The 23,514-nt window shown below is 29.9% G+C and overlaps 1 protein-coding gene across 9 annotated transcripts in view; it reads right to left on the bottom strand.

The window, feature by feature from the left end:
• Positions 1–21,830: 21,830 nt before the first annotated feature.
• The window catches only part of LOC148230599 (furin-like protease 1), a 313,965-nt gene continuing 312,281 nt past the window's right edge, over positions 21,831–23,514 (bottom strand). For all 9 annotated transcript variants that reach the window (XM_088194195.1, XM_088194191.1, XM_088194197.1 and 6 more), the window contains one exon: positions 21,831–22,943. In XM_088194195.1, coding sequence (XP_088050321.1) covers positions 22,276–22,943 — 668 coding nt within the window. In that variant the 3' untranslated portion in view covers positions 21,831–22,275. The remainder of the gene's footprint in view (positions 22,944–23,514) is intronic.

Here is a 23,514-nt window from a genome sequence, read left to right as displayed (position 1 = left end):
TTCAGCCATTTTCATCGCGTCCTTTTATTTTTACAATCGATTGAAGCAAACACCTGTGTTATTTTTGAACAATGGCAAAAATCGAGTTTCGTGTTGTGATTAAACACTTTTAATTGAAAGACAAAACACATAAAGAAATCAAAGCTGAGTTGGATGAAGTTTATGACACATCTGAACCAGCGTTTAAACTGTTTACAAACGTGATCGTGCATCCACAATTTATAAGCATCGTTCGGGACGTACACTTGAGGTGACTACGCTAGAAATGATCAACAAAATCCACAATATGGTCTTGAGTGATGGACTCAACTATGCTCATATGCTACATGCATATGAGCATAGTTGAGCCACTGAGTCATACAAATTCGTTCAGCTGTTGATCTATCCCAAATATTTTGTTATAATTAGACGCTAAAACGACCTCCAGAAAGCGGTTGAGCAGATAGAGCTAAATAGATAGAGCTTGTGAGCAGACCATAGGGAAAGCGAGTGAATTTATATACATTGCTTTATTGGTCAATGCCCAGAATATTTGTATTGAGGTCAAAGAATAATAATTTCTGCAAATAGATGATCTTTGTACTTTATAAACATTTTAGATTTACTCATATATAGAGAGGCACATATAAATCTTGATATTGCCAATGTTGACACACAGGGAAAAAATAGGAATGCAGGGTATCGCCGACGATCAGAGACTGCAGGTGTTTAAAAGGAAAATTTTGCGGAAAATCTTCAGGCAAGTATGCAATGGTACGACCATGAGCTCCTGGAACTCAACGACTCTGCTGGGCAGAGTCGTTGAGTTCAATCGCGGTGTTCAATCTTCCGCATGGAAGATTGAACACCGCAGAAGCTTCTTATATTTACCAAACCAGATGATTGGCGAAGAGTAGATAGACTACGGCTAAGATGGTTGAATGGGGAAGATGGGCAAATATTTTTTTACCAAGGCCAAAAAAAAGAGAAAATCCTAACTGAAAGTAGTGGCACACAACTCATAAAGTTAAAACAACATTGTTTTCCTTTTAAAAAAAATGTTGATTATAAATTGAAATTCAACTTCTTGATTTATACGGAAACCAAATACTCATTTTTTCAGCTTTTAATAAATAATGTATATTGACACATATACATACATATGTAAGTGTTATAATATATCGGTAGTAAAAATGCGTATTTTTTATTGTTTTGTCCGAGCATGGCCATTATGGCGGTATAAATCACGAATGCTGACTCTTCGCTTTGAAAGTTTTTGACGTGAAAAGTCCTCGGGAGAGAGGCTTTGACGTAGTGTTTCCCACTTGATAAACGAGACCCTCTATACCATGGTTGCTGCGCCGTATGCAAACGTTGATGTCCTCTCATCTCTCTACGCCACTGAAAATTATTTTTTATTATCAGCGTTCAACGATATAAACATTGCAAAATTTCATTATATTTTTGTCGGCGAATATCTAAACACGCCCGTCGTTAAATAATAACTAAGAGGACAATAGGATTGTAGTACACATCACCAATGATTGATTTCTGCATAGATACAGGAAATAGAGCAGAAATCGGAAATAGAAAAAAACATCGTGCGAATTGAATTTATATTCAGCCTTGAAAACATTTAAATTTATTTTTCTTTTCGCTCCTTGAAACGCGTACAACGTGCGTCTGTACTATTTTGTATTCTAGGTAATACACAATACACAAGACGAAGTAAGTTTTTTATCATTTCAATTAACACATCTTAAGTTACTGTTTAAGCTTATGTATAATATTTACATTAACTAAAAGCTTTTGAAAAGGTTTAGATAGAAAATTAGATTAAGCTAAGAACCGAGCTCGTATTATCTAATCACTAATTACGTTAATGGCTTTAAGATTAATCCTCGACCTAAATCAAATTGCCCGCAAAAAACATTATTGATCACGCACTCAGTGTTGTCTGCACAAAAAATTATAAGCATCATTTGTTACTGAAACACATTATTCACAATTGAAGTTGCTCTGTCTGAAAAGTACATAAATACTTACTATGTGTTTACCGTATCGACCGTGCAAAGTTGGCCATAAATTTCGGTTGAAACGCGATTTATGTGGCCCGCGGGCAACGAGTAAATTATTAATGCGGCCCACTGATAAGGCATACTTTAGTGATGCAATTTTGTGAAAGGAAAATATTGCGAGTTTCAGCAGTATAACGATGATATGTACAGAGTGTGATTATATTATATCATTTATAGCTGTATTTTGATTAAAAAATGTTTGTTGCAGAAATCTGTAATTATTTACAAAATGTGGGAATTGTTATCTTAAAAATCATATTAAATATTTGGCTGTTTCAAATAAAATAATCTAATTTTTAGTGAGATTTAGAACGATATTATTGAACCACGATTTTATTAATAAAAATGATCTCTGTATATTGATAAAAAAAATCATTTTAGACGTTGTGAAGTCGCTGTCTGTTTACGAACATGTTTTATAGTTATTTTTTTAGACATATTTTTAATATGTTATAGTCTTAATTCAATTTAAGTAAATAAATAAAAATAATTCGTAAATATATTGTATCCCGTGTCAATTTTAATTCTAAATTATTGCGATAAGAGAATATGATTTACGTAATTGATCAGACAGATGGGGACGGGTGGTAAAAAAATACTGATTGGGCAGTTGCAGTAGAAGTTTATTATAATTATTATATTAATTAGATGGTTATATGTTAATAAATTAATGTGAATAATGGCTTGCGGGCGAGGTACCGCCGGCAGTCGTACTCCCGACGTGGTCTGCCAAAGATGTTGCTTTCGCCACCGTCACGTCTTGCTAGAAATAAATCTACCCCCTCAAACGCTTTTCTCTTTTAAACCTCGTTCGACAGATAGCTAAGCTAAGTTTCCTTATTTTATTTACAATACTATTATTAAAATATATAATTTTTTTCTCGGTAATGATTTTAGTTGAATTTAAAAAGTAAATGTTATTATTACATCACATCTTATATCCATTTGGTTGACGTATCGTTATGAAAGGAAGTATGCGGGGCTGAAGTGCAGCAATACTATGTAAATTTCCATCATATGCCAGTATCTAATATGTATTATATATAATATTTACAAGATTGCCTACAACAAATGTAACATTTTTTCATGTACACGCTGAATATTATTCATGTGCAAGAGATATAACAATATAAGTAAGGTCATTGTCAAGTTTTGATTCAATATGTTATACACTAATTATATTGGCTCAATGATCTAAATTTTATTTATCGATAAAACTACAAAAAAAAAAAACATTATTTTCGTTCACCATGTATTTACATACATATTGAAATTCAAGTTGTGTCACAAATTCACCATGCTTTAGATATCCGATTGAAACGGGAAACTCATTTATTTAATTGCAAAACTTTTAATGGTCGAAGATTTGTGACGAGCATGATATTTTCGGTCCATTCCTGAGGGTTTTCGTTATCCATACCAAAAAGGGGTCAGATTGACCCTGAGCTCTCGGAGGTTGAATTATCCATATCGGGGTCTTTGCGGCGCCTGGCGCCGGCCATCGCCAGCAAATCATTTATCAAATGGGCGACAGTTTATTTGCGTTCCAGCGTTACTAACTATTTAATGTTTTTATTTTTGCATTTATTTATTTATTTGATTTCTTGACTTTGACGTGAGTAAAAAGTACAGAATAAGAATGGGAAAGGAAATTAAAATTTAGATAATACATGAAATTGTGAACCGGCAAAATATTTGTTTACTCTCATTTTATGCAAATTTTATACATGAAATCAAGGTAATACAATTAATTTAAAATCGAGTTAAATATGTCTCTCTAAAGAATAAATTTAGCAATAATCTGAAAAACAACCAAATAATCAGAAATAATCTTAACAATTATTAGTTTTACAAATTAATTTATGTAGCAAATATATTTTTTTTGTATTGAAAAATTAAATAAAAGAGGAAGTATATTCTTTGTTAAGAATAGAAAAAAATTTATAGTAAAGAACATTAATTATTAATATTGTTAAATGCAGCAAAGAACCTAGTCGCATTTAAATCTAATGGAAATTTATGTCAAAAGGATACGAAATTCGGAAAAATCCTAATTATAAAGTTCAAACAATATTTAAAAGTAGTGAACATATAAAAACAAAGAGATATTTTTTCAAATTTACACAGTTTTAATTAGCGTTAAATTTATTAAAAAAACGCAGCATTAGGATAAATAAAAGTCAAGTATTGCATATTATTAAAAAGGTTAAATACAAAATAATCAGAAATTAATTAATTATGTGGGCAACGCATATAATAATTATAAATTATACTTATTGATTCTAAAAATATTTTAGTAATTCAACCATACAGTGCACCACGAAAGCAAACATACAAATCCCACAATAGAAAGTTTTTCAGAAAGACATTTCTCAGAGACGGCTCTCCAGTTAATTATTGCAAATTGATTAGAGGCGCAGATGATAACAAAAGCACAAAAGCATAGTTCCTGGACCAAATTCTGGATTAGCGTTTGAAACAATATATTAACATATAATTCAGAATATAAAAATTATAATATTGTGCCATTATTAAAACAATGCACTAAAATTTGTATTTTCTCCTGATGATATAAAAAGATATTTCCAATGAAAATTTATGATAATCTACAAAAAAATAAATATAATAATATATATAAAAAATATTTTAGTACATTTTTAATTTCATTTTTAAATAATCTTCCGATGTAATCTGACAAGCATAAGCCCAATGCGTTAGATCGATGTAAATCTGTATCAACTGACTAAATCAGATATAATTAATACCTACAAGTAATTATTAACCACCAGACTGAAAGTCTGGGAATCAGTGACATCTTAAATAATAATTATAAATTAATATATGTAATATAATTTATAAGCAATAGATGTAAGTGCAGCTAGGATTTTTTTTATAATTGCGCATTTTTTTATAAATAAAAAAATGGGGCTACTAGTCTAAGACGTTACGGATAACGCTATGCCGTCCTTAAATAAAAATATAAATATAAATACATTGATAAATTTAGAAGAAAATGTAAAAGTAGTATCTAAGAAAGTGAAAATTAGGTCTTATAATGTATTATATATTTTGTAAAATAATATTTTGATTAAAGTTGTAAAAATGTGTATATAAACAAGATTTTTGACACTACTTCAATTTTGATACATGTAATTTAGATATTAGCTTAGTTGAATAATTAGTTATATATTTTATATATTTTCTCAATATATTTTTAAATTAATAAAGTATATGAAATCTGTGTAATTTGATTATGGTGTTTGAATATTTCAATAAATATTAAATTTTATTGGAACAAATCGATTTCAATTCTATGGCATGGAAGATACGACATTTTAAGGAGGTTTTTTTAAATTAGGTTTAACAATGAATGAAGCACGCATTTATTCCAAAAGCAAAATTCTGTTATTATTTATGTTAAAAGCTATAAAGAATAAAATTGTATGGGTTTACAACAACATACATGTATTTTAAAACAAAAACTCTCTTGATTTGAGTTAAAATTTTAGTAGAAATAATAATAAATCTATATAAATACAAATAAGTGAAGATTTCGTAAATTTGCAGTAGTTTGATGTTGCTGTAGAATAATTTTCTGATGCTTACTTTAAATGTTAATGTAAGCTTCAGAAAATTATGATAATACTATATACAATAGTATGTAATTAGCATCAAAATTATAACTGTGCTAAGAGATGAGAATTTTTTTATACAAAAACACATTTTATTTATAAAAAATTGTACTAGATTAATATAAAAACAATCGCGATTTTGGTATTTTTAATTTTAATCGTAATTTTCTGAAATGAAAAAATTCCATCTCCTCGTGTTAATAATAATATATTTTTTTAATTAATTGGAATTTATTTATCCATTCCAACATATTTATATTATTATTAAATGTGCATATACATTTTAAATGGAAAAGAAATGCTTTTATAATGTGTGTAAACTGACCAGTATTTTCAACAATTGTTGTCATTGTAATAAATGTACTAAGAACGATTGTGTTCAAAAAGAAGAAAGTCGTGGGGGTCCTTTTTCAGTTGATAACGTCAAACTAAAAGCGTTAGTTGAATTTGAACCTCTTACAAAGAATTAAGAGCTTTTACAAAAAAAAGGAGGTAATAATCCAAGAGTTCCGGATCACTTAAAACAATTAAAAAAGCGTAACAAATGAGTGCCGCACGAATTTAACGAAAATAAAAGTAGTTCTGCAACAGAATCGATATATTTCTTGTTCGTAACAATAATTATACAAAAATAAAGTATCAAAGCATTTTATAAAACATATAATATATTAAATCAAAATAACATTTATCGATTTAGGGAAACCGAATATAATATAATATTATACAATACTTTTTAAGTGTAACTGACCGAAACCGAATTTTCAGTCTGGTAATAATTAATACTATATGTATTATATATAAGTAGAAAATATCGTAAATATTTAATACCGATGCAAAAACGAAATTTAATATCATTATCCACATTTTGCTTTGATGTTGTGTAAAGCGACACTGCGCGTTATCATAAAATCTAATCTGTGTAAAATTTAATAAAAGCTCGCGCTTTATCAAAAGCGTTAATTTACCGATGGGTGTGGCTTATGCTGCAGTCGCTAAACTTAGCGGGAATCACCATAAACTCGAAAACTTTATTTCAAGTCAAAAGCTGTAAGGCGAAAACTTTATAATGCGACTCGCCAGACGAACTTTCTTACTTACCTCGCATGCACATCTAGTCTAGACCCGATACACTTCCTCAACAATGTATACTATCTAGCCAAACAGAGACGGATGTCTTTTGATTTTGATTTTGACTCGACACCAATCGTCTCTTTAGAGGATTAAAGTTATATATAAATGAAAATCAATTTAGTTGTGTGAAACTCGGGCAATTTAACTGAGCTTAAATTTAAGTAAGCATTTATTCCCTTGTGAAAACGTCCTTCTTAAGTTTAAAGTCGACCCTCTGAAATTTGAAATTTTAATTTGATGATACTATAAAATGATACGCTTGAAATAGCAGCGTTAATTAAAAATGAATGTCTTTGTATCGTACAAAGAGAGCTTTTCTTTTCCGTTTCAGATTTAAGCCGCGTCCTTTGATTGCAGTTATCTGTATATACAAAATAACATTGTGCAGCAATATTTATACTATAAATATAAGATAACTAGATTTAATTTCACAAAATAAATATTTTTTTTTGTGATGAATCATTTTTCAGATAATGAAATCAAATACAGCATTAAAAGTATGATTATATAAACATCCTTTCTACTTAACCGTAATAAATTTATAATTTAGATAATCAGTACAAGAAATATCAGTCATTACCCCTATTAATTAAGGAGCAATATTTTATTGCTGTATATAGTTATAAAAGCTCTCAAGAGCAGGAGTTGCCCTAAAAGTTAATTTAGTTTTGTGCTTGTTGCTGACTGGCGGTTAAAATAACCAAAACACTAGCTGTATACCCAAAACTAGTTCAACTTCACAATTAAGCAATTTACAAATATTTTGAAAGGAAAACTCGCAGAATAAACATTGCTGATGAAATTAAGCAATTTCAGTTAAAATTTTTAAGCCAGTTTAATGTGTAAATTTTATTGTTAACTGTCATTAATAATGCATTAACCATCATCTTGCGCGTTAACTGCATACATTATTTGGTAGTCGGAACGCGTTGAATTTAATAATTCCATTTCATTTCCAAAGGTTGACATGCCGGAAATTAAATATGCCACTAGAAAGCAATTCCGGGTCATATCGATGCATGTTAATGTCAAACGTGAATTTGTAAATAGAAGTTAGTGCGTAAAAGAGGGGCTAAAGTAACACATAAATATTTAATGTTCGAATTGATCAGATTAAATTAATGGAAAAATATTACACACATTTTTGTAAATATAAGTATTATAGAGTTAAATAAACTATTATTTAAAAATAAGTAAGGGAGAGTAAAAATGGTTTAAAATAAAAAAATAAGCATCTCACCTTCGTTGGTTTAACACAGTGCGAGAATAAAATGAAACGTGAAGTAATCCTATTTTGAGATATTTTTTTTATGAGAAAACGTTGTGAAGAAAAGCGCAATATGTAGAACAACACTATTGTGGAATAAACTGTCCGAAGAACACTTAGATTTTTATCTCCCACTTACATAATTCCATGGGAGCGCTTTTGCATTCTGTTCTCGGCCTTTGTAAGTAATTGGCCATTGGGATGGAGATGACGAAAAGAATAATAAATATTCATAATTTTTCATTTGAATTGTCGCAATAAAAGGAAATAAATTAGCTATGCAAATATGTATGTATTATGCATAGCTATATTATATTATCAAAGGAAATGTAACACAAACGTAATAAAATGTAGGAAAAAAAATGCAGATTTTATATTAATATTCACAATGGATTCTAATTTGAGTCACGTGTATGAAAACGTGGGTGTAATCGGCTTATATGTTTTATATGTTAAATTATACAAGGCCTCCGAGAAAAAAGGCAACTTTTAATTTTGGTCCTTGTTCCACGCTGACCCGGACGAATTTTAAGCGAAGGAGACCAAAAATGAAATTTAAGGTGTGTTCCGCATTTTTTCACGACACTAAAAAAGCGTCAACAATTCGGCGAAAATTCGGGAAATGGCGAAAAACGCTTGGAAACGGGGTCAGAAGACAAAAAATCTGTGCGTTGCAAAGGATGAAAATAGGTGAAAATACGATTATAATTTGCATTATTAGCCTGAAAATAATATAACATACAAAATGTTTTTATTTTCAAATTACAAATAATTTAAAACACTTAAACCGTCCACAATATTTATTGTTTATATTAAATTTTCAATAGAATTCTTGGAATATATGATAATAAAGCTATGGTCATAATACCGTGTTTACTTTAGAATAAATTGAAGTATATAGCCTAAGCAAAATATTTAAACATATAATATAATGGAATAACAACAAATAATCGCTATTTTGCTTACTAATTAATTATTAAAAATCGAAATTTCCGAGCCTTAACCAAGTGACTATAAAGTAGCATGTTTTGATTTTTTATTTACCGTTATCATTTTATATATAATTAATTTAATTATTTTAGGCATATAAATAAATTTAGCAATTCCAAAGAAACGATTGAAGTGAACTGAATAACAAATATAATTTGATTGTAATTACTTAATATTATATTATTATTTAGTGGCAATGAAGACAGATATTTACATCGCGAATTCTTTATAAAGCTATAAATTAAGTTAAGATAAGTTTTACTTAAGCCATAAATTTTAACCCATATTTTTTAATATTTTATAATTTTTAATGTATTGATATAATACTGTGTACTGTTTTTAAGCATTTGTGACGCAGGATGGTCTTAATTTAATTTAAATAATAAATAAATAAATATTATAAGTATACCAAATGGACTAAAGGATAATTTCTCAACACTTGATGAATAGTGGAAATCGATTGGTCTGAAAAATCTAATTTGAATAGTTTAAACTAACTAATTTTAACAGAAAAAGGGCAAGGTCTCATCAAATATATATTCTATACTGCTGAAGCTTTCTTGATGATGAGTAGATTTTTATATACTTTAATAAGTTATAATGTGAATCGCTACTATAACGATCTTCATTAAAATGTTAGAGTTCTTTGCAAGAGGCGGAAAGGGGGCAGTTTCGTGACAGTGCAACACCTCTGGTAGCTTGCAATAAGTTAAAGACAAAAATATATGTTAACAGGGCTCTGGAGGAGCAGCTACCTTTGAGGGTAACCTGGCAAGGGCGAAGTCTTGACGACCTGACTGGACTCAAAAGTCAAGTGACTGACAGCAGTGAAGATTTTATAGCTCATCGTAAAAATAACGTAACGGTCTTAAAATTTACTTTACGGTTATATTTGGCATCAAACGGCAATGTAAAAGAAATCGTCAATTGTAATTAACCGTTACTTATGAAACGTTACTTGCACAGAAAATACTTAAAATAGCAAAATTTATGACTTCGTTGGCGGAGTATGTTACATATTTTTATGCATTCGTCGATTTAGATGGTTTCTTCTCTTAATTTATATAATAAATAAGAAAACGATTTTTAAAGCCCTTGTGCTATGTATCAAAACAGAATAAGTTTTAATCAAAATTAGTTGTAATATTAAGATAGTATTATGTTACATTGCAGTGGCAGGAGTAGGAAGCATGTTCACGTACTATGGTCAATTCAAGTCAATTCCTTTTATAAAATATTATCGAATGCAGTAAATGCAATCATCTGATTTAAATAAGCATCGTTTTTCACATACATTTATGAAAAATATGGGGTTGCTTTTATTATAAAAAGTTAAGATAAAATGCTGCCAAACTCATCTGCATATTCCAAATTGATGCATTATAAAGTTATAAGTTTTTTATATTGTCTTGACTTTAGGGCCGAGGGGTTTTTTTTTGTTAAGAAAAAACATGTTATAAATACTACATATGTTGCGCAACAATTGAAAAATATTTTCCGTTTGTGCTCCCGCAATCTTCAGACCTTGTCAGTGCGGGTTGAACTTTAGATTCGGAATGTTGAGTTAGATCAGCAGATGCAAAGAGAGAATTCGCGATTTTCACTTGTCTGAAAAAAAGTCAGCCTTCTCCTAGTAAAAAGTTGGAAAGCTTTTGAAGATCCGATGTCTTGAACTCCAAAGCAAATATTCATATGTAAATGTCATTAGAAGTATTTGAGAAAGTTCTTAGACGAAGTGTCTGAGGCATTTTTTTTTTTTAAAATGGTCCTTGGCAGATAAATATATTAAGAACACTGTATCTTCGGGTTTGACGAGAGCAAACATAAACAGAGCTTTGAGAGTTACCTCATCTCAAAGTGAATGATATTTTTGGTGCGTACTGTGTGAATTCAGCTGTTAAAATGTTTTCTATGGCGGTGTCCCATTTTAACAAAGAACCCCATTTTTTCATAGACGGTTCAAACGCTTAAGTAACGAATTGGATTTTTTGTAATTAAATGGCACGTGCTAATACATTTCATTTTAAATATCAGAATGGTTTAAATAAGAAACCCTACAGTATGCAAAAAATTGCTGCTTTGATTAAAATCCAGAGATAGGATACTGTATGTAAAAATATTCATTATTGCTAAAGATAAATTATATGAAATACCTTGTTCATTCTATAATCTGCTTCTTTTTTAAATTTATTTGTGTGCATTAAAGATATTCTTTTCATAAAGTCAATGTATGAACACTTTTTAATTGTGTTACCATAAGGTGCAAATATGATTCAAAAAGAAAATAACCCAACTTAAGTTAATAAAAAAACAGATATTAGGGAATGCTTAAATAGCAAAATTGATATAAAAATACCACTTCACAATATAAATCAACTAGACGGTTAAGCCGAAATATTTACAGTAGATATTCGAATACAACAAGCAGTTTAAAAAATACTTCTATCTTAAAAACAGAAAAAAATGGCATCACACCATAAAAATACTAAATAATATAAGCAAAAAGCTTACAGAAAAGACCTGCAAAAAAGAATCTATGTATTTTTTCCTCCGATATTTAAATAAAAATTTTTCATTTTAAAATACGACTATTTTCACTTTAAAATATGGATAACCATTACACAAATCCTACATATTTTAGAGAAAAATGTGCTAGAAATAACTAACAGAAGGCAAAAGATTCGCTGCATATCTAGAAAACATTTTACAACCAAATGTTAGACAAATTGCTAACTTAATATTAGATTAAATTATTCAAGATAAAATAATTTGTGTTACCAAACAAAGTATTTAACGATATTATAGAACATTAATCATAAGAGTAGTCTACAATAACTTTTGCGTGAAGCCATTGTGAAACACACCAACATTACTAATTATGACTGGACTAAAAGTGTCTGATCAGACAAAATTAAATTAAATCAATCCATATTGCCTTTACAAATGAAAGTTTATCCTACAATTTATAAGGCAATATTGTATATAAAAAATCAAATGCATAAACAGCTAAAAATCTTGGAATAATATTGGGCTCGAATCTTCGCTTGAAGCTCATGTTTAAAAATCGAAATCCGATAGACAATAAAAATATATATAGGATGACATGAAAATTCATTTCTCATACACAATTAGGAATTGCAATTCAAGTAATGGTGCTATTGTGGCAAAAATTGACATTCGATACTACCGGTATTACAAAACAAAACTCCGGTAGTACCGAAAATATTTTTTAATTTTTTTAAAAATTCATATTTATGTACGATATGCGCGACGTGTCAACATAAAAATACATTTGCTTTATCTCTGGCAATTCTAACGGTACCTAGCAGTTCCCAGTAATCCTGCCGGCCCCTTTTTTATTTATTTATTTATTTATTTTAGATTAAATTAAGACCATCGTGGCCTAACAGGTTACCCCAATGCGCCACGATGGTCGAAAACAAATTTTAAATTTATAAAACATAAAAAAAAAAAGTATATATACATAAATATAAAAATACTTAAACATAACAAAAAAATTATAAAATATTAAAATTGAATGAAATAAACCGGATCAGCTCCTCGTAGCTGACATTAAATAGGTCAATATGTAATGCCAGCGTATTAAGGAGCCGGATGGCCACAGCCATAGGCGAGTCGGCAAGTGCGGATGTCCTAGCCCTAACGGTCATCAAAAGAGGTCTCGATCGTGATTCTCGAAAATGTTCAGGAACCCAAAACTGGAATTCCTCGAGAATAGCTGGATTGTCGACAGCACCTTTTAGTAATTTAAAAAAATGCTTAGCGATATACAGCTTTCTGCGAGAACTCAGCGAATCATATCCCAACGCTCCTAAAAGAAAGGCGCTGGGATATAAGTACGGATAATAACCAAATGTCCTTTTGTAAAGGTATCTTAAATACCTTTTTTGAATTTTTTCCACTAAAAGGGAATATTTGGCTATTCGGGGATTCCAAATTAAAGATCCCGATTCAAGAATGCTACGAACTAAGGTGTCATAGAGGATGCGAATAACTGACGGATCGTCAAAGTGAAAGGCATTCCTCATAACAAAGCCGAGCATCTTGGAAGATTTATCACAGACGTCGTGTATGTGTAGAGAGAACCTCCATTTGCTCTCGAAAGCGATTCCGAGATCTTTAATGGAAGTTTCTCTAGTCAAAATGTTACCACCGAGATGGTAGAAATAAGCTGATGGCGAACGGGATCGAGAAAATGACACAGTATGGCACTTTCCGACACTAAAGGGCATTTATGATAGAGAAGGTACAAAAGCAGGTATTGCATACACGACATTTATTCTACTATTTGTAAATTTTTATCTTCAATCAGACACTTTTTTTACCGAAATAGTGCACGGAATATACTTCACTAAACATAAGCGTTAATATTAGCAATAAGTATTATATTTAAATAAAAAAGTTATTTGAAACATTTGCATTTTGAAACAAAAAACGGGTGTTTCTCCACATCAAACATGACTTATCTTTAATTTTTTTTAAGTAAATAAATATTAAAAATAAAATATTATTTTTTATTGTGGCAACTAAATATTATTGATTTTTAATAACTGAAATCATTGAGAGTACTAAAAAAAAAGGTTCAAAAACAGTCAATACCAATATTGAAAATTCCGGCAATCCCTATTTAAAAAAATCCCTACATGAAATTCATAAGCCAGTATAGATTTATGGTATACAGTTATGGGATTATACACAAGAAGTAATATTGTTATCATAAAACATTAATAAACGTTGTCAACGCACCTTGATAATGAAGAAGCGACCTCCACATGGATCTAAATATGGAAATGCAGAAGAACAGCAAAGGCAGTTAAATACACATGTCAACATCGAAGAAATCCAGCTCCTTGATATCACTGACCTAAAAACCATTAAAATTATATGACTAAATAAAAGTAAAGTGTCAGTGAAATAGGACACATGAGCAAAATGGCCAAAAATGGTATTTTACTTATCAGTTTTTATTACAATTATATTACTCATAACTCGATATCCTAGATTGTAGTGAAAATAAAATATTAAAAATATTTAATTAAACAAATGAATGGTAACCTAGCAATATAATTAAATATTAAAACATATTTAAAGAAACAGCTATACAGTTACTAGGTAATAAATTTCTAATTCTTCTTATTTAATGTTTTATTACAATTGATACAAATTAGCGTAAACTATTTAATTGTTTACTAGTTTAAGCATTACATTTTAACTATTTAAATAAAAACCAGTTAAGCGTAAACAACGCTATCTAATAAAGTCTGATAAAAAAATAAAGATTTACATTTGCCAAGGATATGAGTGCTCAAATGTACACAGACTTTCTATTTAGGAGTATATCATGTGTATGAATGAGTATTAGAACCTTAAAAATTAAATTTAAAATAAAAACATATTTTTATGATTTTATTTATTTAATTAATTTTACAATGACATAATTAACGTTGATAAAATTAGTTTCAAAACAATTTAAGCATATGTAAGGATACAAAGCAAAATAAAATCAAAACGTAGCATAAACGGCATAAAATTGATCTGTCACCCCATATCAGAAATATGATATTTTAGAGTACAAATAACATATTTAAAATACTAACACTCACGCCAAAGTAATATAAAACCGTGACACGCTACATAATCCCACAATTTGATGTCTCATTTTGTGCACAATGGTCCCTGTTGCGGATACACTCATTTTAATGATTTTTTCTCCCCCATTGAGTTTTACGTCGAGGGGGAAACGTATTGAATCGAATATTGAAGGGTGCACACTCAAACATTGATTTATCGATTGAAAAACAAGCAAAGAGAAAAAATTGAAGAAATGCTAATATTGAAAAACTAATTAAACGCTAAATTGGAGAGGGCGAATGAAAAAGGGTAATATTATTCTTTGTTAACATTTCCTTGGCGTAATCAGCCCACAAAGTGCAGGGGCTGAATTATTGTGAGTGCAAGAATGCAATTAGATAGGAAACTTTGCCGACGCCAAAAAAATACAAAACAAAAGGAGTGTAAGCGATGTTCTCATTTCCAGAGTTTCATGGTCTTGTATCTTTGATAAGCTGGAGGGCGATGCTGGAGATGGAAGTTGCCTGTGTTCTGCTCGTTTTAATGAAGATCTTCACAAAGTTCTTTGTAACGACAACAAAGTGTGTATCCGACGTAAAAGTCGTTTATTAATTTAATAACCTGTACGTTAACCGTTCGCTTCTTTATACACAATAACGTACATATAAAGATTAAAGTATTTATGTATACATATATAAATTTATAACAATAAATAAGGTAAGAGTATAACATATACTTACGCATATGTATGTATAAGTATACATATGAGATTCACTAATTATTTGTATTATACATGCTTTTTGAAAGGAGATGTCGAGAGAATCTCGAGGGTGAATTTACCCTCATCTGATTCATGACTCATATTAATATTTTGAATGAATTTAATAGCGAATGTTTGAATGAGATTCGCAGTGCCTTGTAACGGTCAATAATATTTTTTAGAACAAAAGCTTAAGTTGAAATTGGATAAAAGTTCTATGGAACACGATGGATGAGGGTCAAAAACGTGTACTTTTATTATCCGCATGATCAGTTTCTACGATTTAGCTAGTCACCCATTAAATTGATTTCGTATTAATCACCAAAGCTCTTAAATAATTGAAAAATATATTAATGTAAAAAAATATATATTATATTTTTAACTGATAAAAAATACAAACTTTATTTAAATTATCATATTTATATTTCTGTTTGTGTCTTAAAAACTGGCAAATAAAGCACTCAACTATATTTTTTTTGTAGAAGGTGGACTGTGAATTTTTAAGTTTTTAAATAAATATTTAACACAACTCTTCTTTAAAGGTTGTAATTAAATATTAATCTAATATTACACTTAATAATATTCAATGTATATTTAAATCCCAAAATAGTGTTATTAAAAAATATGTTTTCATATTTATATTCGATGAGCAGTCGTTTTTATATAGAAAAACATTTTTCACTTAAAATTTTTTTTTTTCAAATTGATCTGACTATCATTACTTGCATTTTCCCCCATGCATCATGATAGCGATTATACAATTAAATAATAAAAAATCTTAAGTAATATCCTATTAAATTTTTTCCAGCTCCTCACAGCTATCGCTAAAAACATGTGTTTGGCAAGCTTGTTAAGAAGCTGGATTGCTCATGCAAGAGGAGCTTCTCAAGCGCTGAGATCTGGCCACATCGATCAAGCACAATGGACGCGATCAAGGACAATAAGGAATATGACCCTTACTCCCTCTTATAGAGATATTTAGTAAATTTTATTAGAATTCTCTCCAATAATAACATACTTGACCTGAATTTCAGACAATGAAGCTGTATCGAAAATACCGAAATGACGACGCTCCGCATAACGAAGGCGAGCATCCTCGACGTCTTATCGCTACTTTGGCGGCATGCATAAAAAATCTCAATTTCTGCTCAAACGAAGTATTTCTGTATATAACACCTCCGCCTAAACTGTGAGAGAATTCCGCCGGGTCTGAAGTTTTTGCTATACGATTTATCATCCGTTTTGTAGATTGAAGTGACTTTTGTACATATCCAAAAATCAGGAAACGATAATATACGATAAAAATTAATCGAAAGGGAGCAAGAATATTAACCTAACAAACTTTTAATGTAAGTCCGGTCTTCTGGAGCTACGCGATTTGAGCTTCTCAAAACGGTACTTCATGTCTAGAATGTCAATTTCGTTTATGGCTAAAATGGACAACCAACTGGATTTTAAGATCAGATTATCGGAAGCTGAATATGATTTGTCATAGACGAAATAAATATACTCCCCAATGGCATCAACGAAATCTTTACACCATCGAAGGTTTTTCCATCGCGATGCATCACTGTCAGCTTAGATTTTGCACACCGCTTTAAAGTAATCTCGGTGGAATTGTTGGAACCAACAAGTTAACTGCATATTATTTTTATTAAAAATAAATGACAAATTAAAATCACTGACAATAATATTTTCTTATACCTTTTAGAAAAAAGTATCTGTGATTTCTCTTGGTTAATTTGGAGGAAAATACAAAACACAGGTTTCCGCACAGATCCAAAAGTGGTCTCCAACGGTGTAAAGCACGGATCGAAACTTGTAAATTCTGCTATACAACATCACTCCTCTTCTGACATTGCAGTCCTTAAGTATGTTTGTATTAAGTCAGGTGAATATGGCGCGTAATTGATCTAAAAAACAACGAGTTACATAATAAATGATTTTAAATCTATTTAGAATTGAGAAATAATTATTTCAATATAGTGCTACCCTTATTTGCATTCAACTCGACTATCATTAAGAGGGCCATTCGACGTTCTCTTGCATCAATTTCACGAACTTTTGCGATCGAATCTGAATTTCAAAAGTACTTTAAACATTCTAACGCCCAACTTTGAAACGTTTAAACCATGCTAACATACCAATACAACATATGGTGCATGTCCGTAGTAAGTTAATTACAGTACCTACTTTCAGTATTAGTTCTTGATGAGCAATTCCTGTTAGTGTTGGGATGTTCCTAAGGGTATATGTATATTATCTTAGATGTTTTTATACAATGAGTTCCGTTTAAGTTAAATAATAATATAAGTAAATATTATTATTAGAAATTTATTATGTGCATAAGAAAATTATATATAGATTTGTATTATTTCTATTGAAATTCTGACAGTTTTTTTCTTTGAATAATAAATTGTAAAAGTGTAATAAGAAAGCTTATTGATATTCTTTCGGCAGAGGGTTGGTATAGGTAAGAGCGAGTGGAACAATGAAGGCACGCGTGATTATTTTCACAGGGGTGGGCAAATTTCGTTCGAGCCCCCCCTACTACTTATATAGAGGGGATGCTGTGACAAGGGGAAAAAAGGTGTCATAAGATTTATAGATACAATAAAGGAAGTAAAATGTAATTTCACTTCGAAATAAATGGAGGTACATAAAAAAACTAATATTATCTTGATCGCGTCTAAAAGCAGGTTAAAAAGACGGATTTTTTACTTAACGATTTATATGCTTTCTATGAAATGGTAGTCAATTTTTCTTATGTCTACTGATTAATATAAAAAAATCTAAATTATGATATTAAGCACCCTTATAAAGCTTTTATATGATAAGTGCTTTTGTGTTAGGTGTCTGATGTGAAAGGAACATCGTTCATATCGGTAATATTAGACATATGCGGAGAAATGGGGAGAAAAGCAATTTGGGATAAAATGATCCCAGCTAAAACGCCCTAATCTACGGAATAATTGGATGGAAAATGTGCAACTAAAATTCGTTCTAGTGTAAAATTTTATGGGCTATTCATATGGGCAATGTTTAGAAATAAAAGTTATATTTTTGTATTAATATTGGTTTGATTTAGTCAGTATAAAAAAATATTTATACTTTATTATATTGTTTAATGTTTAATTTTTTTGATGATGAATTTAGTTACATATCTTGATGTATTCTTTGAAAACAAGTTTTCTAAGAATATATCAGAGTTATCAATAAAGGAATTAAAACATATGTAATTACAATTCCCAGTAGTATAATTAAGGGTGCATTGTTTTCGCAATGACAATATATACATATATAATTAAAGTCAAATTAAATCGTTATACTACGAATAAAAAACTTTTGCTGGCAGAAGAAAATATTAGTGTCCAAGTATACGATATAGCTAGAAATAAAACACGAGTGAATCCAGGTATGAAAGCTATTACATATGTATGTATATACAAAATAACTCAGAGCTATACTTTCACTTCATTATCCAGAGACAAGGATATGTCACATCTAAAGGATTTCACAAAAGCTTTCTATGTGTATTTTACGTTGTAAATTTAAACTTGTATGGCTCACACATAGAACATGTTTTATTTTCTTAGGATTTAAAGGGGTCAAAAGATAGACCAACTTATAGTGTGTGCTCAGACGAAATTTGTCGGAAACATGTTCAAATGTGAGATTTAGGGATTTGTGTATAAGCTTTTGGTGGACCTTAAATTTATTTATAGCATTTATTATATAGAAAAAAAAATTGAGGAGCTTTCTTCAGTGGCTGCAATGGCGTTGTTTTGGTTCAGTTACCAATTTGCATAGATTAAAAAGCTCGAGGGTTTTTTGTTTGTGAAAGTTAACCATTGTGATGAATAATAGCGGAACGGGGTAATTCTGCCATTTCCATCAGATAATGTATTTTATACCCTTTTACAGAACGATGGCCGACATTTTGCTTACCATTGTCTTTCGCTGGAGGATGATGGATGACTTTTGCGGACGGATGGGTATGCTGTTGATGTCTCTTTGTACACTTTGACCCGTCACAAAAATATGACGCGATGAGAAATTTATACGCATTGTTTTCTATAGTAATTTAATTTATTATTATTTTTATTTCAATAATGCTTTATACTTTTAAGCGAATTACCGTACGCTCCAAAAGTATCCAAAAGGGAAAACAAAAAAATAAACATGTTTTTTTACAACCCCAATCTTTGACAGTTTGCTGTAAATATTATTTTCTCATAATTCTTAGTGTTGATTAATAACTGGGCAAATATAATGTGTCAGTGATATTTAAAAATATATGAAAATATTTAATAATAAAAGTTAACGAAATAAACAGATAGTCAGAACCTTAAGTGTATTAGATTATTAATAACTATAACAATCACTCAATTTGATTTTTTCAGTATTTTCATCAAAACTGTACAATGAAACGCGGTTATTTTTTTTGCGGGTTAGACCGACCATGTTATTAATGTCTTTATATGTATCATAAAATATTAAAAATGTATTTTGCTCGGCTATGGTATTTTTAAACCTTTCTCCAATGGGTCTCGATTCTGCCAAGCGAATAATTACTGATACTATTCACTACGCACGACCTTCAATTCAACAACGTAAATTTCACAAATCCTCACAAGGAAATCACAGATAGTATCATCAAAGAGTATTTTACACACAAATAAATCTAAAATTACATATTTAAACCTCTTTTAAAATAACATATGTATGTATCAATAAAAATGGTAAAATTATATCAAAAAACGTACTTTTTAATATTTTTAAATATAGTATTTCAATATTTTTATTATTTAAGACATAAAAGATCGTTCTACAATATTTAGTTTATTAAATAAGATTTTCAGATGTTGCGTTATTTTAGGTAACAATATAGGACCATAGTTGAAGTTACTGCAACGATAAACTGTAATATTCAATTTTTATTAGTTCTAAAAACTAATAGCACCAGTGGTTATGACCACCAGATGTTATAATGCCACATTAAGTTAGATCAACTTACAGGCATAAATCACTTTAAACAAAAAGAACAATTGCCATTTAGAAAAATAAATAGTCGGAAAAATATATAATATTCAAAGATTATAGTTTTTATTTCAACTAACCGTTTAATGATTGTTGTAAATAATTTTAACCCTTTGAGTAGTGAGTTAATTTATACACATTTGTTAATTTGTATAATACCTGGGAGTGGGTTTAATCTACGTATGTTTTCATAATTATTTTACTTTTAACATTTTTTATAAAAAAAGGTTAGGCGATAATCATTTTGAACGATAAGTAGAAATATATTTATAAGATCTTAAAACAAAACTATAAACACATTAAATTAATTTATAGAAGAGACTTTGCTCTCACCCCCTTTCCCCGATCGTATATAAATCATAAAGCTGGCTTAGAAAATTAGAACTTTCACTTCGCTTCCGACTTCACGAGAGCTCAATCCGAAATTGCAAAAAGTAGCGGCTTTCACTAAGACCGTTCAATTTGCCACAGCCAAATGACAGTAAAAACGTTTTTCTCACTGTCATTTGCAATAAGCATGGAATACAGTCCGAAATTGCGAAAAGTAGCGGCTTTCACTTTGATCGTTCGATCTGGCCCAGCTAAGCAGTCACATTGAACCATCAGGACTTCAACTTGATTTTCGAGAAAACTTTATGATCCTGCGACACAGCACAGGGTAGTTGGTTATATTAAAATTTCTGAAATTTTGCTACTTAAAAATAATTTATAAGCCCTTAAATTAAACGCGTAATTAAAAAAATTTTTTCAACTAAAAATTTGCAGCAAAATATTTTATTTAACGAGAATAACAAAAGGACTAACTTTATTATTTAGATTATTTCCTTGAAAATATAATAATGAATAAAAGCACGATGTACTAAAAAATAGAAATATAAAAAATATAAAAGCTGGGAGTCAAATAAAGAGTATTAATTCGTAATTTTGAAGTAGCAATCAAATAATACAAGTATAAAGTCAAACATGTGATTCATAAGATTTACCGCAATCTTTTTTAACCGTGCAAATACTTTTTGTTTTAATTACGTTTCCTTGGAAAAGAACAATGACGTCCTCAGAATGAGCTAAATTTTACTCTATATCTAATTTTTATATGTGTAGGTTAGGCAGATTTTTATTTAATATGTCAATTAAATTATTGTAACAAATAAATTGTATTTTTAAATTAGTCGTTATGAAATTAGATAGAAACATAAACCGCGTGTTACTATGTACGACAAGGCATTTTATGATCAGTTTTAATTTGGATGCTTTGACTACAATTTGATGATTTTATTTAAATTTAACTGCTAATTATACGATGTTTACAATTTTTAAGGATAGTTTATTGTAACACACAATTATTTAAATAAAACGATATAAAAATTTAACTACTATTTATTAAAAAAACATTAATAAAAACGTTAAAAAAATAGAAGTTCATGTGTTCACCGTAACGAGTGATTTGTGATAATTCTATATTGATCGTTTAAAAATAAATATTGTTTACATTATTATTAATGAGCAAATATCATGAGTGAAAAAAAATGCAACCTTCGTTGTCATGATAGTATTAATACTACTATAATTAATCATAATCGCTCAATGGTCTTATCTTATCGAGGTTTTATTGATGGTAACCATATAACGACCGAACTTGGAGATCTTTTTTAGCCTTCGTCAAACATTACTTACTAAGCAGTCTAGCATTGGACCGTATTATATATATAATAAAACCTATTAACTATACATTTAATATGATCATATATATTTATGACTATTGAAGATCACAAATAAGGAACGATTTAATTTGTATGCAAGAAACAATCACGCTTGGCAATCACTGTCTGATTCTGAATCATCATATATAGCACTGTGAATCTCTTTCACGACGTTGGCACCGCTCTTCGACTGCTCTTCAGCGCTTCCTAATCTATTGTAACCAACTGAAGACGAGGCGTTGCTTCCTTTTTGTTTATAATTACTGCATTTCATTAATAATTTAGTTATGATGAGGTAAAACAATACGCAGACTGATAGGAATATGATTATACCGAATAGTACGTAAAACCTTCGAAGCCAGACTGAGTTCTCGATTTCTGGTATTATGTGAGATGGGTAGCAATATGATTGTTTGGTATTACCGTCGTTTGTTTTGGTCACTAATTTTGCATCGCCATGACAGGCAGTGCATTCATAAAGGTAAGGACCAGAACAAGACAAGCAAGAATAATGACAGTCTTTACAATATTTGGGAGGATCTGGACGCATCACGTCTCTTGATTGTAATAATTCAGTGTTTGAATTTTTGATGCTTTTGCGATGATTTACGGACTTCTTTTTTCTGAGAGACGTTGAAATATCTTCTTTAGAGATGGGGATGGCCAACTTTTTCGGTTTCTTCGTTTGCGATGTGAATCTCACGCTTGCGAAGGTTCCCACGAGGCAAGTTTTGTAACATTGGCCAGAATAGAGATAAAACTCTGGATGACATTCTGAAAGAAGATGGATGCGTTTAAAAATAAAAAAAAGCAAATTAAAAAATACAAAAAATCATACAAATTTAAAACATAAAAATAGATTAGTGAAATAAGATACATAAAGAAAAACATTGCGTTTGAGAAATGTTAATATCATTTTAGCAAAAGCTCGTAAGCAAATGTTAATAAGCACATGCAATATTATTGTACATGTAAACAAAATAAACATCGATATACCAAATTAAGCAATACAGAAATAAATAAATATATATATACAAACAAATCATAAAAATAATGCAGAAGTAAGATTGAGGGGAGGCCACTGGTGAAACTCACCCTCAGTATTCGATGAACATATAAGAAATCCGTTGAATTCTTCCACGAATGTCATCCAATCGTACGATAATTGCTTATTTAAGGTTTATCGATGCTAGTAGTTTGTGTAGTAGGCAGGGATAACCTCCACCTGTTAACTCAACATTCGATAAAAGAGCAACAGAATACAAGAAGCAGGAAACTTTGAGCCGGATCAATACTAAATTTTATTATGCACTACATTAGAGACTCATTCCCTAAAGTTAAAAAA

This window comes from Plectrocnemia conspersa, unplaced genomic scaffold, assembly GCF_051122295.1.
Source record: "Plectrocnemia conspersa isolate PC_06_02 unplaced genomic scaffold, ASM5112229v1 ptg000010l, whole genome shotgun sequence".
NCBI classification, from domain to species: domain Eukaryota; kingdom Metazoa; phylum Arthropoda; class Insecta; order Trichoptera; family Polycentropodidae; genus Plectrocnemia; species Plectrocnemia conspersa.
Note: the sequence above shows the minus strand (reverse complement) of the source record. Positions and strands in the feature narration are given on the sequence as shown.